Source organism: Corythoichthys intestinalis, chromosome 13 (assembly GCF_030265065.1).
Source record: "Corythoichthys intestinalis isolate RoL2023-P3 chromosome 13, ASM3026506v1, whole genome shotgun sequence".
NCBI lineage: Eukaryota > Metazoa > Chordata > Actinopteri > Syngnathiformes > Syngnathidae > Corythoichthys > Corythoichthys intestinalis.
The window spans coordinates 45,808,679-45,821,697 of record NC_080407.1 but is presented as its reverse complement, the minus strand read 5'-3'; the positions used below and the strand labels follow the sequence as shown (position 1 = coordinate 45,821,697).

The 13,019-nt window shown below is 37.3% G+C and overlaps 1 protein-coding gene across 8 annotated transcripts in view; it reads right to left on the bottom strand.

Moving 5' to 3' along the window:
• The window catches only part of LOC130927803 (nuclear factor 1 B-type-like), a 148,627-nt gene that overhangs the window by 114,901 nt on the left and 20,707 nt on the right, over positions 1-13,019 (bottom strand). For all 8 annotated transcript variants that reach the window (XM_057853837.1, XM_057853830.1, XM_057853831.1 and 5 more), the window contains exon 2: positions 11,765-12,296. In XM_057853837.1, the coding sequence (XP_057709820.1) occupies positions 11,765-12,296 (532 nt within the window). The remainder of the gene's footprint in view (positions 1-11,764; positions 12,297-13,019) is intronic.

Below are 13,019 nucleotides of genomic sequence, written 5' to 3'. Positions count from 1 at the left end.
ATGCATTGTAGCGCTACAAATATTCTGTGCTAATTATTTCTTCAGTTACTGTTCCAGTTGTTTCATTAATTGCTAGTTATGTTATTTGGTAATACTTTATTCGAGAGTAGCGTAGTAGTAACTGCCATAAGACAATCATAATTATGACATGACACTGTCATGATTGCTTATAACAGATGTCGTTTAGTGTCATCCGGCAAAATATCTCAATTTTGAATGAATGTAAAAGATTGAGCTGGATTATTTACCAGCGGCATCATATGACTGTCATGAGACCAAATGAACCACCATGAAGCTTTGAACCAATTGGCTGCAAAGCTTCATTGCTTCATGAAGCTTCATTTGACCATCACTGCTCCCTTTTGGGAGACAGTCAATCTCTGCTGCCATAACTGTTGTCGTCCAACATGCCGCCTAGCATGCATTGCAGTGCTACAGATGTAAATAACAATCAAAATTTCATGTTCTGTGCTAATTATTTCTTCAGTTACTGTTCCAGTTGTTTCATTAATTGCTAGTTATGGTATTTGGTAATATTTAATTCGACAGCAGCGTAGTAGTAACTGTCATATAACAATCATAATTATGACGTGACACTGTCATGAGCAATAATAAATGCTTATAACAGATGTCCTTGAGTCTCATCCAGTAAATTATCTCACTTTTGAATGGATGTAAAAGATTTGAGTCGGACATTATTTGCCAGCGGCATCATATGACTGTCATGAGACCAAATGAACCACCATGATCACCATTCATTGCTTCAAGAAGCTTCATTTGGCCATCACTGCTACCTTTGGAGAGAGTCAACCTCTGCTGCCACCTGCTGTCAACACTGCTGTCGTCTAATATGCCTCCTAGCATGCATTGCAGCGCTAGAGATGTAATTATCAAAATTCATGTTCTTACCCAATTTTTTCTTCAGTTACTGTTCCAGTTGTTTCATTAATTATTAGTTATGGTATTTGGTAACACTTCATTTGACAGTGGCGCCATAAGACTCCCATTAGACAATTATGACATGACACTGTCATTAATGTATGGTTTATAACACGTCATTTGCTGTTATCCGGCAAATTATCTCACTTTTAAATGGATGTAAAATATCCGAGCTGGACATAAATGGAGTTAGTGACATAATGTGCCAGATGACACTTAATGACATATGTCATAAGCATTCAGTAATGCCCATGATAGTGTCATGTCAAAATTATGATGGTCTTATGACAGTCTTATGACACCACTGTCAAATAAAAAGTTACCTATTAACCCAAATAAATCAACAAATAAGCCACACTGGTCTATCAGCCGCAGGATTCCAAATAAGGGGAAAAAAAGTAGGGGCTTATATTTCAAAAAGTACGGTAATTCGATTAATTCGTTCCACATTCCAAAAACCTATGCTAAATACTTCATAAATACTGCAGGTACAATAACAAATACCAATTACACATTGCAAAAAAAAAAATCAATTATAAATACAAAACTGAGTAATAATAATAAATCGGAAATAAAAAAGTTTTTTATTGTTACCTTAACTTATAAAGATTGGGGAACAGAGGTCGGAGGTCATCTATGTATCATATGAGAAAGAGAATGTACAGTACATGTTATTTATACATTTGATGGATGTTATTCAGTGGCGGAACAAATGTGAACAGGGCCCGGGTGCATTTATTTGCGGGCCCCTCAAGATGAAGGGGTGCAAGTGGAAATTATTTTTTTTATTTCTGATTATTATTTAATCATCTTAACACTTATAACATTATATTACATCTTCACGAATCTGTTTGACCCTCCCCTCACCAACCACGCCCACAAACCAGGCCACGATATATCTCCTGGACGCGGTCGCCCCCCTAGCACCTGATGTTATCGATATTATTTTGTTTAAACGTTTCATACTGTTATTTATTGTTTTCATAATAACTTATGCATTTATAGGGTTTTACACACACTTATTGATATTATATATACTGTAATTTTCGGACTATAAGCCGCTACTTTTTCCCCCTCATTTTGAATCCTGTGGCTTATAGTCCATTGCGGCTTATTTGTTAATAGGTAACACTTTATTTGACAGCATCATAATTATGACATGACGCGATCATGGGCATTAATGAATGCATATGACAGATGTCATTAAGTGTCATCCGGCAAATTATGTCACTAACTCCATTTATGTCCAGCTGGGATCATTAACAGCCATTAAAAAGTGAGAAAATTTGCTGGATGACCCAAAATGATATGTTTCATAAGCATTTAATAATGCTCATGGCAGTGTCATGTCATATTTATGATGCTCATATGACAGTCTTACAGCATCACTGTCAGATAAAGTGTTGCCAAATACCATAACTATCAATGAATGAAACAACTAGAGCAGTAACTGAAGAAATATGTAGGACAGAACATTGATTTTTGATCGTTATTTACATCTGTAGCACTGCAATGCATGCTTGGAGGCATGTTGGATGACAACAACATTGACAGCAGGTGGAAGTAAAGGGTGGCTGTCTCAAGCGAGCAGTGATGGCCAAATGAAGCAATGAAGCTTTTCAGTCAATTGGTTCATTTGGTCTCATGACAGTCTAATGATGCAGCTGTCAAAGACAGTGTTACCGGTTAATATCTTTTTGTGTAAATATCTCATAATATAGTGAGAACAGCTGTGGCTTATACTCCAGTGCGGCTTATCTATGAACAAATACAGTTTTTGTGTGAAATTTCGAGGGTGGTGGCTTATAGCGAAGTGCACCTTATATTCGGAAAATTACGGTACACTATATGTATGTATATTTTCTTAATTTGCACTTCACTCAGTTGGTTCTGGTGCCCAATAACAGTGATAATTGAAGGATCATTGTATATAAAGTTATACAGTGAGCGTTCAGTTGGCTTTCATAACATGTTTCTAAAATATATATGGTGGAAAAAACAGACAAGACTGAAAAAGCAGTTTCTGTTCTTGCACCCCTTTTTAAAATAAACTGTATTTGAAGCCAAAAGATCTGTTAATATGTCTATAAGCTGCCATAGCAGATTCATAGTGCATTAAGCCCATAAACTATTTTTAATTTGTCTGTTTTACCCTGGAAACCCCATTTACAGATGTCGTGCAACCGCTTGTTTCAACCCAGCCATAAAAAGATATTATTCAAAATGTCTCTTTGTTAGCTTAGAATCATTAATTGATGTGTAATATTTAGTTTAAAAAAAAAAAACTACTTTAAAAAATTATTCACTCATTATATTTTAAACTTTTAAACAAATTACGCCACAATGAAAAAAATGATGTCTATAAATAAGTCACTGATATCTACCTCATAACTATCATTTGTTTGTTTGTTTTTTTGTTACTGTCGGATTTTCCCCGATATTTTAGATAAATAATCGATTCAAACAAGGAAAAAACATTTAAAAGGGTAAATATATGAAAAAGAACCATCTCGACCACTCGATGTCTGATTTCTGCATCGCGACCCTTGTTATATTACCATGTTTCACCCATAAAACCCCCTCAAAATCCAGCTGTTGCCATTCACATCTGTGTCTTGACACTCTGTGATATATACTACATGGAGTTTTTGGATCGAAACAAGGTAAGTACGCGATAATATCTCGTTAAAATCATGGTGTCTCTAATTATGCTCTCTCATGCTCTCACCTCGAGTTGGGGTTTTGGGGTTTAATTTTTTTATTTATTTATTTTTTTTAATGCCCTCCTGTTCAAAATTTTTCTTCCCCCAGAAAATTGAGATTTTAAAATTTCCAATTATATATCACGCATGCATATATGACAATTTTGAAATTTTGCCAAATTTTTCCAAATTGGGGGTCAGAGCGGAACTTCAAGTCACCTGAGTGTTTTCCGCCATAAACATATATATACACATATATACACACACACATACACATATATACATATATATATATATACATATATATTTGTATATATCATACATGCATACATCATTGGAAAGCTTAAAATCTCAATTGTCTGGGGGAAGAATTTTTTTGAACAGGAGGGCATTTAAAAAAAAAAAAAAAAAAAAACATTTTAATGGCAACACCCTAACTCGAGGTGAGAGCACGCGAGAGCATAATTAAAGACGCCATGATTTTAACGAGATATTATCGTGTACTTACCTTGTTTTGATCCAAAAACTCCATGAAGCATGTATCACCGGGTGTCAAGACGCAGCTGTGAATGGCCACAGCCGGATTTTGGGGGGATTTTATGGGTGAAACATGGTAAATATAACAAGGGTCGCGTTGCAGAAATCGCAGACATCAAGGTGCGCGAGATTTTCATATATTTACCCTTTAAAAATTTTTTTTTTTTCAATTTTTCTTTGTTTGGATCGATTATTTGTCATTTAAAATATTGGGGAAAATGCGACAGGATGAAAAAAAATACAATTTAGCGATATTTATGACATAGATATCCGTTACTTTTTTTACAGACGCTAATTTTTCATTGTGACGTAATTTGTTTAAAAGTTTAAAATATGCGAGTGAATAATAAGCCGTTTTTTCTTTTTTTAACTAAATATTAGACATCAATGAATGATTCTATAATATAAATACGATTTATATATATAATTATAAATACGATTACTTATTTTTATGGCTAGGTTGAAACAAAAGCGGTTGCGCGATGTCTGTAAACGGGGTTTCCAGGGTAAAACGGACAAATTAAAAATAGTTCAGGGACTTAATGCGCCATGAATCTGCTAAGGCAGCATATATACATATTGTTCCATCCAACACAACAGTTTTTTTGGCTTATAATACAGCAGTTTATTTTAAAGAGGGGTGCAAGAGCAGAAACTGCTATTTCAGCCTTGTCTGTGTTTTCCGCCATATATATATGTCCTCAAAATTGGCTGAATTTTATAATAAAATTGGTATCTGCCTTTGAAAATCCCATACATTTGTCAACTTCTAGCTAGAATCTATACATGTCTGCTATGATGAATATAAATGCATGCAGATAGGACATTATATGATACGCAACACATTGAAGAAAAAAAAATCATCTGGGCTGCGCGCAAAGGTGGCTAAACACCCGCGTGCCCCTTCTCTGCCAACCTAGTGAATGTTTAGGATTTTTATTTTAGACACCTCACGCCCTGGACGGAATTGCCTTTTTTTTTTTTTTTCCCCTACACAAAAGGCAGCAACGATGGATCCGGAAGGAAAGAACACATGCAAAAACAAACAAAAAAAACAACTAGCGTCGGCTGCATTGCGGATGCCAAGCGACGAATGAAAGGCATGCTGAAGGCAGACAAAGAGGGTTCGATGCCAACCTCGGAAAAGCTCCAACAGCCCACCGCCGGCACGGTGGGACGCCTGCCCGCCTGCCTGCCCGCCTACTTGGCACGGCGTGAAACAAAATGGCGGCGGGCCGCACAATATGGCTGCATTGTCTAGAACCGTCCGCGAGTATACAAACGCGGAATTTTTTTCATGATATGAACTCATTCGTTGCCACAAAGCGAAATTTCTCACTCCCACCGTTGAGTTGATCTCTAGCCGACATCCAATCCGACTGAAGTGGGAGGGTTGGCAGCCAATATACGACGGTCAATGGCGGTTAATGAGCTAAAAAAATAACATCATTTGACAAATGTATGATGCGAGATTCTTTAGATATCGTAAATATATAAACCTAGACTGCTAATGTGTCGTCGTTTGTCAGCCATTTTGCATCAGGGACATTTAATGTGAGTTTATCACGGGTATTGCTGCAGTCAATTGATTTAAAGCAAGTTAAAACATTCATAGTAAATGTCCCCATTTAGAAAATCGTCCACAAATTTCACAAATGCCAGTTAAAAATATTTTCTACCCTAATGATATTAAAGGAGGAGGTCTATTGAAGTTCGGCGTGGCGCGGTTAAGCACGCAGCAGATGCAAAGCGCTGGCACGGTCCCACAAAAGACACAAAAGAGGCTCCGATGCCAACCCGGGTGCCAGTGGCAACCATTCTTACGGGCGCTCTGTGCCTTCTGCTTCGCCCGGTACGCATCAAAACACAAAATGGCGGCCAGCCTTTGGCCACAATGAGCGCCGCCGCCGTTTTTTTCTCCCCCCCGTCAACCTCGACACACAATGTTACACGATGCTAAAAGGTGCCAGAGGATATAAAGCGCATCAAATAATGGCAAAATTAGCTCAAATATTTGTTTTAACTGACACAAAGGAACATTTTCAGCACACACACACACGGATTCTTATAAATTAGACAGTGTGGGAACCAGAATTACGGTTAAAAATCAATTCGCATAATATAAGTTCTTATATAATGAACAGGCTAAACCATCAAAAAGCTCAAATAGAAATAAACCCAATATATACTTACATTTATATATTTTTTAAAGTAATTAGGACCACTTAAGGCAATTTTCACCCACACAAAAAATATTTTTACCCCTCCACTTTTTTAGAATGTACCTATATATGTGTATTCACACTTCAAGTCTGCCATTGACTTAAATAGACGTCCAATGCATTTGCACTGAACGGCAGTGAAGGCTAATTTCACGCACGCAGAAAACGTGTTGACAAAAGAAAGGCTCTTTGTTTTCTTGCACAGTAGGCTCGTCCAAAGTATCCGTACCGTCATCTCGTTAATCCGGATATTTGTTTGCAAATGCATCGAGTGGTCTACAAGCAGGAAAAAAAGGCTTGCAGGATCAAAAAAGTAGTGAGGCTTTACTAAATTTGAGTCTCTAAAAATGAAAAAAATGAGGTCAAAAGTGTCAACTAACGATTATTTTCATAATCAATTAAACGGACTTTTTCAATTACTTTGAAGTTGTTTTTGGCAAGATTTAAGTAGCAATGAAGCCAAAATGGATTTACATTTCCATCAAAAATAAAATCACAGCTTCCTGACTTCAAATTCATTGGCAACTAATTTATTCATCGATTTAATCGATTAGTTGTTGCAGAATTATTAAGGCTAGTTTCGACAGTAAGATTTCCGAGAATTGGCAAAAATGTGATTAATTTTCCAAAGTAAAAGCAGATTTTTTTTCATGTCCTACTTTGAATTAACAAAAATATAATGAAGAAATATGATAAGATTTACAACCTAGAAGTTATATGTTATAATTTCATGAATTTCGACAAGTTCAAGGTGAAGAAAGTCCTAAACGGTCAATTTGCTATCAGAATAGTTGTCGAATAATCGATTAATTGTTGCACCTCTAGTCAATTGGCTATAGTTTTTGACATCTAGTTAAATAAACAGCTTTGACATAAGAGATTTTCAATGTATCCCATAAATCCTGATGTTTTGGAAGTAGACAAAATGCAATGATGTGGACAAACAGTGATCCTTCGCTTTATCGTGCTTTAAACTTTGCGCCCTCAGTCCATCACAGTTTTTCCAAGTAAGAAAAAAATACAGTATTTTGAAAATTTAAGATATATGCAAGTATAGATGTAAAAACCATTTTCTTTTATATACTGTATATCTCATAACATATGTATTGCATTAGCAGTGCTTTAAACCATTTATTGAAAATATTTTTATTTATACTTTGGAGGGATAGAAATGAGGAAAAAACATGTCTTATATATACAGTATTTCTTTTCAATGCTGTTAAATCTGAATACTTTCAACACACCCAAACTATATATGGCAGAAAACACAGACAAGGCTGAAAAAGCAGTTTCTGCTCTTGCACTCCTTTTTAAAATAAATTGCTGTATTTTAAGCCAAAAGAACTTGTGTTTAATAGAACAATATATGTATATGCTGATATAGCAGTTTCATGGCGCATTAAGCCCCCGAACTATTTTTACTTTGTCCGTTTTACCCTGGAGACCCCCGTTTACAGACACCGCGCAACCGCTTTTGTTTCAACCCAACTATAAAAAGAATTATTATTCAAAATGTCTCATTTTAAGCTTAGAATCCTTAATTGATGTCTAATATTTAGTTTAAAAAAAAAAAAAACTTTAAAGAATTATTCACTCGCATATTTTAAGCTTTTCAACAAATTACGTTACAATGAAAAAAATGGTGTCTGTAAATAGGTCACGGATATCGACGGTACCGTCGCATTTTTCCCAATATTTTAGATGATAAATAATCAATCCAAAGGGAAAAAAAATTTAAAAATGTTTAAAAGGATAAATATTTGAAAAAATACATCTCGACCACTCCTTTGATGTCTGCAATTTCGGCATTGCGACCCTTTTTATATTCCCGTGTTTCACCCATAAAATCCCCAAAAAGTCCAGCTGTGGCTATTCAGAGCTGAGTTTTTGGATTGAAACAAGGTAAGTACGCGATAATATCTCGTTAAATCATAGTGTCTTTAATAATGCTCTCTCATGCTCTCAAGGTTTAATTAATTTTTTTATTTTTTTATTTTTTTAAATGGCCTCCTGTTCAAAATTTTTCGTCCCCCAGAAAATTGAGATTTGAAGCTTTCCAATGATGTATCACACGTGCATATCGGACAATTTTGAAATTTGGCCAAATTGGGGGTCTCATAGCAGAACTTCATGTCAACTGAGTGTTTTCTGCCATATATATATATATATATATATATATATATATATATTATATATAATGTGAATAAGCTCCGCCTCTACTTCACAGACTTTTGATTTTAGCGGGGAGGGGCGGTCCCCATTAATTGCAAAAAACGAGGGATCACTGTATTTCATAAGCGCTAGCACACATTGTCTGGGATTAAAGAAAAAAATTGACTGTTCTTAGGTTTTGTAACAAAGTGCAGTCATACTTTGACTTACAAATGTCTCTACATACAGAATTTTCAGGTTAAGACATACCTCAAATGGGAAAATAAGAAAAATTTCAGGATACAAAAGGCAAAAATACAGTATGGCTGGCACTCACAGCTCCAAAAGTTTACTAAACGTAACATACATATAGCTGCTCTTCTATTGGCTATTGCCTAGCATTCCTGGAATCCCATTGGCTAAGCAGGACCTCTACTGTATGTGTATATCCCTCTTCATTCACCCTTCGTGTTCCGACAGCTTTACATGAATATGAACTTCTTTGGGTTTTTTTTTACATTTTGCACAAATCAGATGTTTATTATACAATAACGTAATTGTAAAATGTATTTGTCACATGTTTTGATGCATTATAAAAGATTCATGTCTGAAATTTGCTAGGCTTGGAACGGATTAGGGCATTTACATGGAAAATGTGTCTCTACTTACAGAATTTAATTTACGAAACTACTTCCAGAACCAATTGTATGCCCGATAATTAATCGAAAATAAATCTTGTTGCAGATGGAATGGCCCGATTTGAATGAAATTTGAACCGCTCATAGAGATCGACATCAATAGTTTGTACCGACTATAAGCCGCCACCACCCAAATTTTACATGAAAAAGGCATTTGTTCATAGACAAGCCGCACTGGACTATAAACTGCAGCTGTCCTCACTGTATTATGGGATATTTACACAAAAGATATAAACCGCTAACACATTATTTGACAGCGGCATCATACGACTGTCAAATGAACCACCATGAAGCTTTGAACCAATTGACTGCAAAGCTTCATTGCTTCAAGAAGCTTCATTTGCTCCCTTGGGGGAGACAGTCAACCTCTGCTGCCACCTCTGTTGTCGTCTAACATGCCTCCTAGTATGCATTACAGCGCTACAGATGTAATTTTCACCCTTTTCATAGTATAGCTGCGACTTATACTCAGGTGAGACTTGTACCGTAATTTTCGGACTATAAGGCACACCTGACTATTAGCCGCCACCCATCAAATTTTGCACAAAAAAAGGTATTTGTTCATAGATAAGCCACACTGGACTAGAAGTCGCAGCTGTCCTCACTGTATTATGGGATATTTACACCAAAATATATTAACCGGGAACACTTTATTTGACCACGGCATCAAAAGACTGTCGTAAAACCAAATGAACCACCATGAAGCTTTGAACCAATTGACTGCAAAGCTTCATTGCTTCAAGAAACTTGAAACTGCTGCCACCTGCTATCAACACCGTTGTCGTCCAACATGCCTCCTAGTATGCATTACAGCGCGAGAGATGTTAATATCAAAATTCATGTTCTGTGCTAATTATTTCTTCAGTTACTGTTCTAGTTGTTTCATTAATTGCTAGTAACGGTATTGGGTAACACTATTTGACAGTGGTGGCATAAGACTGTCACAAGACCAAATGAACCACCATGAACAAAGCTTCATTGCTTCAAGAAGCTTCATTGGGCCATCACCGATCCTTTGGGGGAGACAGTCAACCTCTGCTGCCACCTGCTGTCAACAATGTTGTCATCCAGCATGCCTCCTAGCATGCATTGCAGCGCTAGACATGTAAATAACAATCTAAATTCATGGTCTATGCTAATTATTTCGTCACTTACTGTTCCAGTTTCATTAATTGCTAATTATGTTATTTAGTAACACTTTATTGGACAGTGGCGCCATAAGACTGTCATAAAACCAAATGAACCACCATGAAGCTTTGAACCAATTGGCTGCAAAGCTTCATTGCTTCATTTGGCCATAACTGCTCCCTTGGGGGAGACAGTCAAACTCTGCTGCCAACCCTGTTTTCGTCCAACGTGCCTTCTAGCATGCATTGCAGCGCTAGAGATGTAAATATCAAAATTCATGTTCTGTGCCAATTATTTCTTCAGTTACTGTTCCAGTTGTTTCATTAATTGCCTTGAAAGGTGGAAAAGCGCTATATAACACTATCCACTATCAACAACTTTATTTGACCACGGCGCCATAAGACTGTCATTAGACAATATTATAACATGACACTGTCCTGAGCATTAATAAATGGGTTATAACACATGTAATTTAGTTTTATCCGGCAAACTATCTCACTTTTGAATGGATGTAAAAGATTTGAGCTGGACATAAATGAGTTACATCTGTCATAAGCATTTAGTATTGCCCATGACAGTGTCATGTCCTAATTATGACGGTCTTATAACAGTGTTATGACGCTGCTGTCAAATAAAGAGTTACCTATTAACCTAAATAAATCAACAAATAAGCCACACTGGACTATAAACTGTAGGATTCAAAATGAAGGGAAAAAAGTATCGGTTTATTGTCCGAAAACTACGGTATATATCGATACTCATACTCGAGGCGTGCCCTCAACGTCGAGTTGGGGCAGTTGTTCAAAAGTGATAAAGATGTAGACTTGAATGGATTTTGTTTGAAATGTGTATCGTTTTCTGAATAACTTAATATGTCAACAAGTACCAATTTAACACTTTGTTTTCCGTTTTTTTACTTCTATTCGCCTAAAATTCGACTTGTATTTCAATGTAACTTATTTTTCCTCTTTTTGTCCATTTTTTTGCCTGGCGCGACTTATACTCAGGTGCGCTTTATGGTCCGAAAAATACGGTAAGTATGGAACCACTGAATTGTCAGCTAAAAATTATTGGGAACCTCTGATTTCAGGGTCCCTTATGAGTCTATGTAACAAACCTTAGCCCCAAGAACCCAGCACAAGTACTATACTGCTTGTCTGGAATAGCCAACCAGTAGAAAAATTGTATTTTCCAATCCATGTCACCATAGAAGGTACCGTTTAGCCATTTTTTGTTTTGGTTTCACTGGAAATTTGTCATCGTATGTTAAATTTGGCTTATATTTTGGCATTATCCTTGTTAGCTTGTTAGCTAACAGTCATTGACGGTGCATGGACGGACGTCTACTAGGGATAAACTCCCTTGCATCTCAGCCAAAATTTCTCACCTTGGTCCTGGACGTAATAGGCGAGGAACAAATCCAGCTCCTTGACGGAAACTGTGATGTGGTGCGGTTGGACGCAAAGTGCGGGGTTGGTGCAGTGCGGCGACTTGACCAGGCGTTCGCCGTCGGTACTTTCCAGCGGGATGCCTTTGAAGAGGATGACCATGACCAGGTCCAGGCGCCAGACTTTGTCGGCCTGCCGCAAGCAGTCGATGCGGCGGATCTTGCCCTTCTGGTCCGGGTTGGACAGCACGCAGCACGGGTGCTTCTTCCCCGTCACGCTCAGCACAAAGTCCTCGCGGTACTCCTGCCGGATGTCCTTGCGCAGCTTAGCCAACAGCCGGGAGGCCCACTTCTGCTTGACCTCGGCCTTCTCGCTCAGGAGCTCGTCCTTGACGGCGCGCTCCTCGTCCTTGGACATCCGCTTCTCGTGCTTCTTGAAGTACTTGCGTTTGCGGGCCTGGAGGTTGAACCACGTGTAGGCGATGGCGCGGACGTGCGGCAGCAGCGCCTCGATGAACGGGTGGAATTCATCCTGGGGAGACAATTTAAAGTTTGGCACCAAGACAAAAAAATCAGCTGTCAAAAAGCAGGTCATAAAATTTCTCAAAGTACACACCTGAGGTGAAATGTTCTCAACTTGTTGCCATTTTTTCTCGTCATACGCAAACAATGAAAAAAAGGGTCATAAAATTTGATTTAAGGTCCTAAAATTGTTGTAAAATTTGTTCTCGTCACATAAAAGGTTTCTAATACTCAAAATTAGAGGTCCTAAAATTGAAAACAGCTCTTGAATGACTTCCCCAGGAGTCACGATAGGAAAATTCTGTGACCCTTTCGAGGGATAACGCAAGTATATACGAGAATTTTAGCTTTAGAATTCTGTTAGCATTGTCTGATACATTTTTGAGGGAGAAATTTCAGGCGAATTGTGATGTAGAAACGTTTTTGTCACATAAAATGTTTCTATGACTCAAAATTGGAGGTCCTAAAATTGAAAATAGGTCTTGAATGACTTGGAAAGGAGTCACGCTAGGAACATTTTGTGAGTCTTTCAAGGTAGCTAGCATTGTCTGTTACAGTTCCACATTTTTGACGGAAATTTCAGCTGAATTGTGATGTAGAAATGTTAGTTTTTGTCACACAAAATGTTTCAAACACTCAAAATTGGTGGTGAAAACAGCTCCTCCAAACGAGTCACGCTAGGAACATTTTGTGACCTTTTCAAGGTAGCTAGCATTGTTACATTTCCACATTT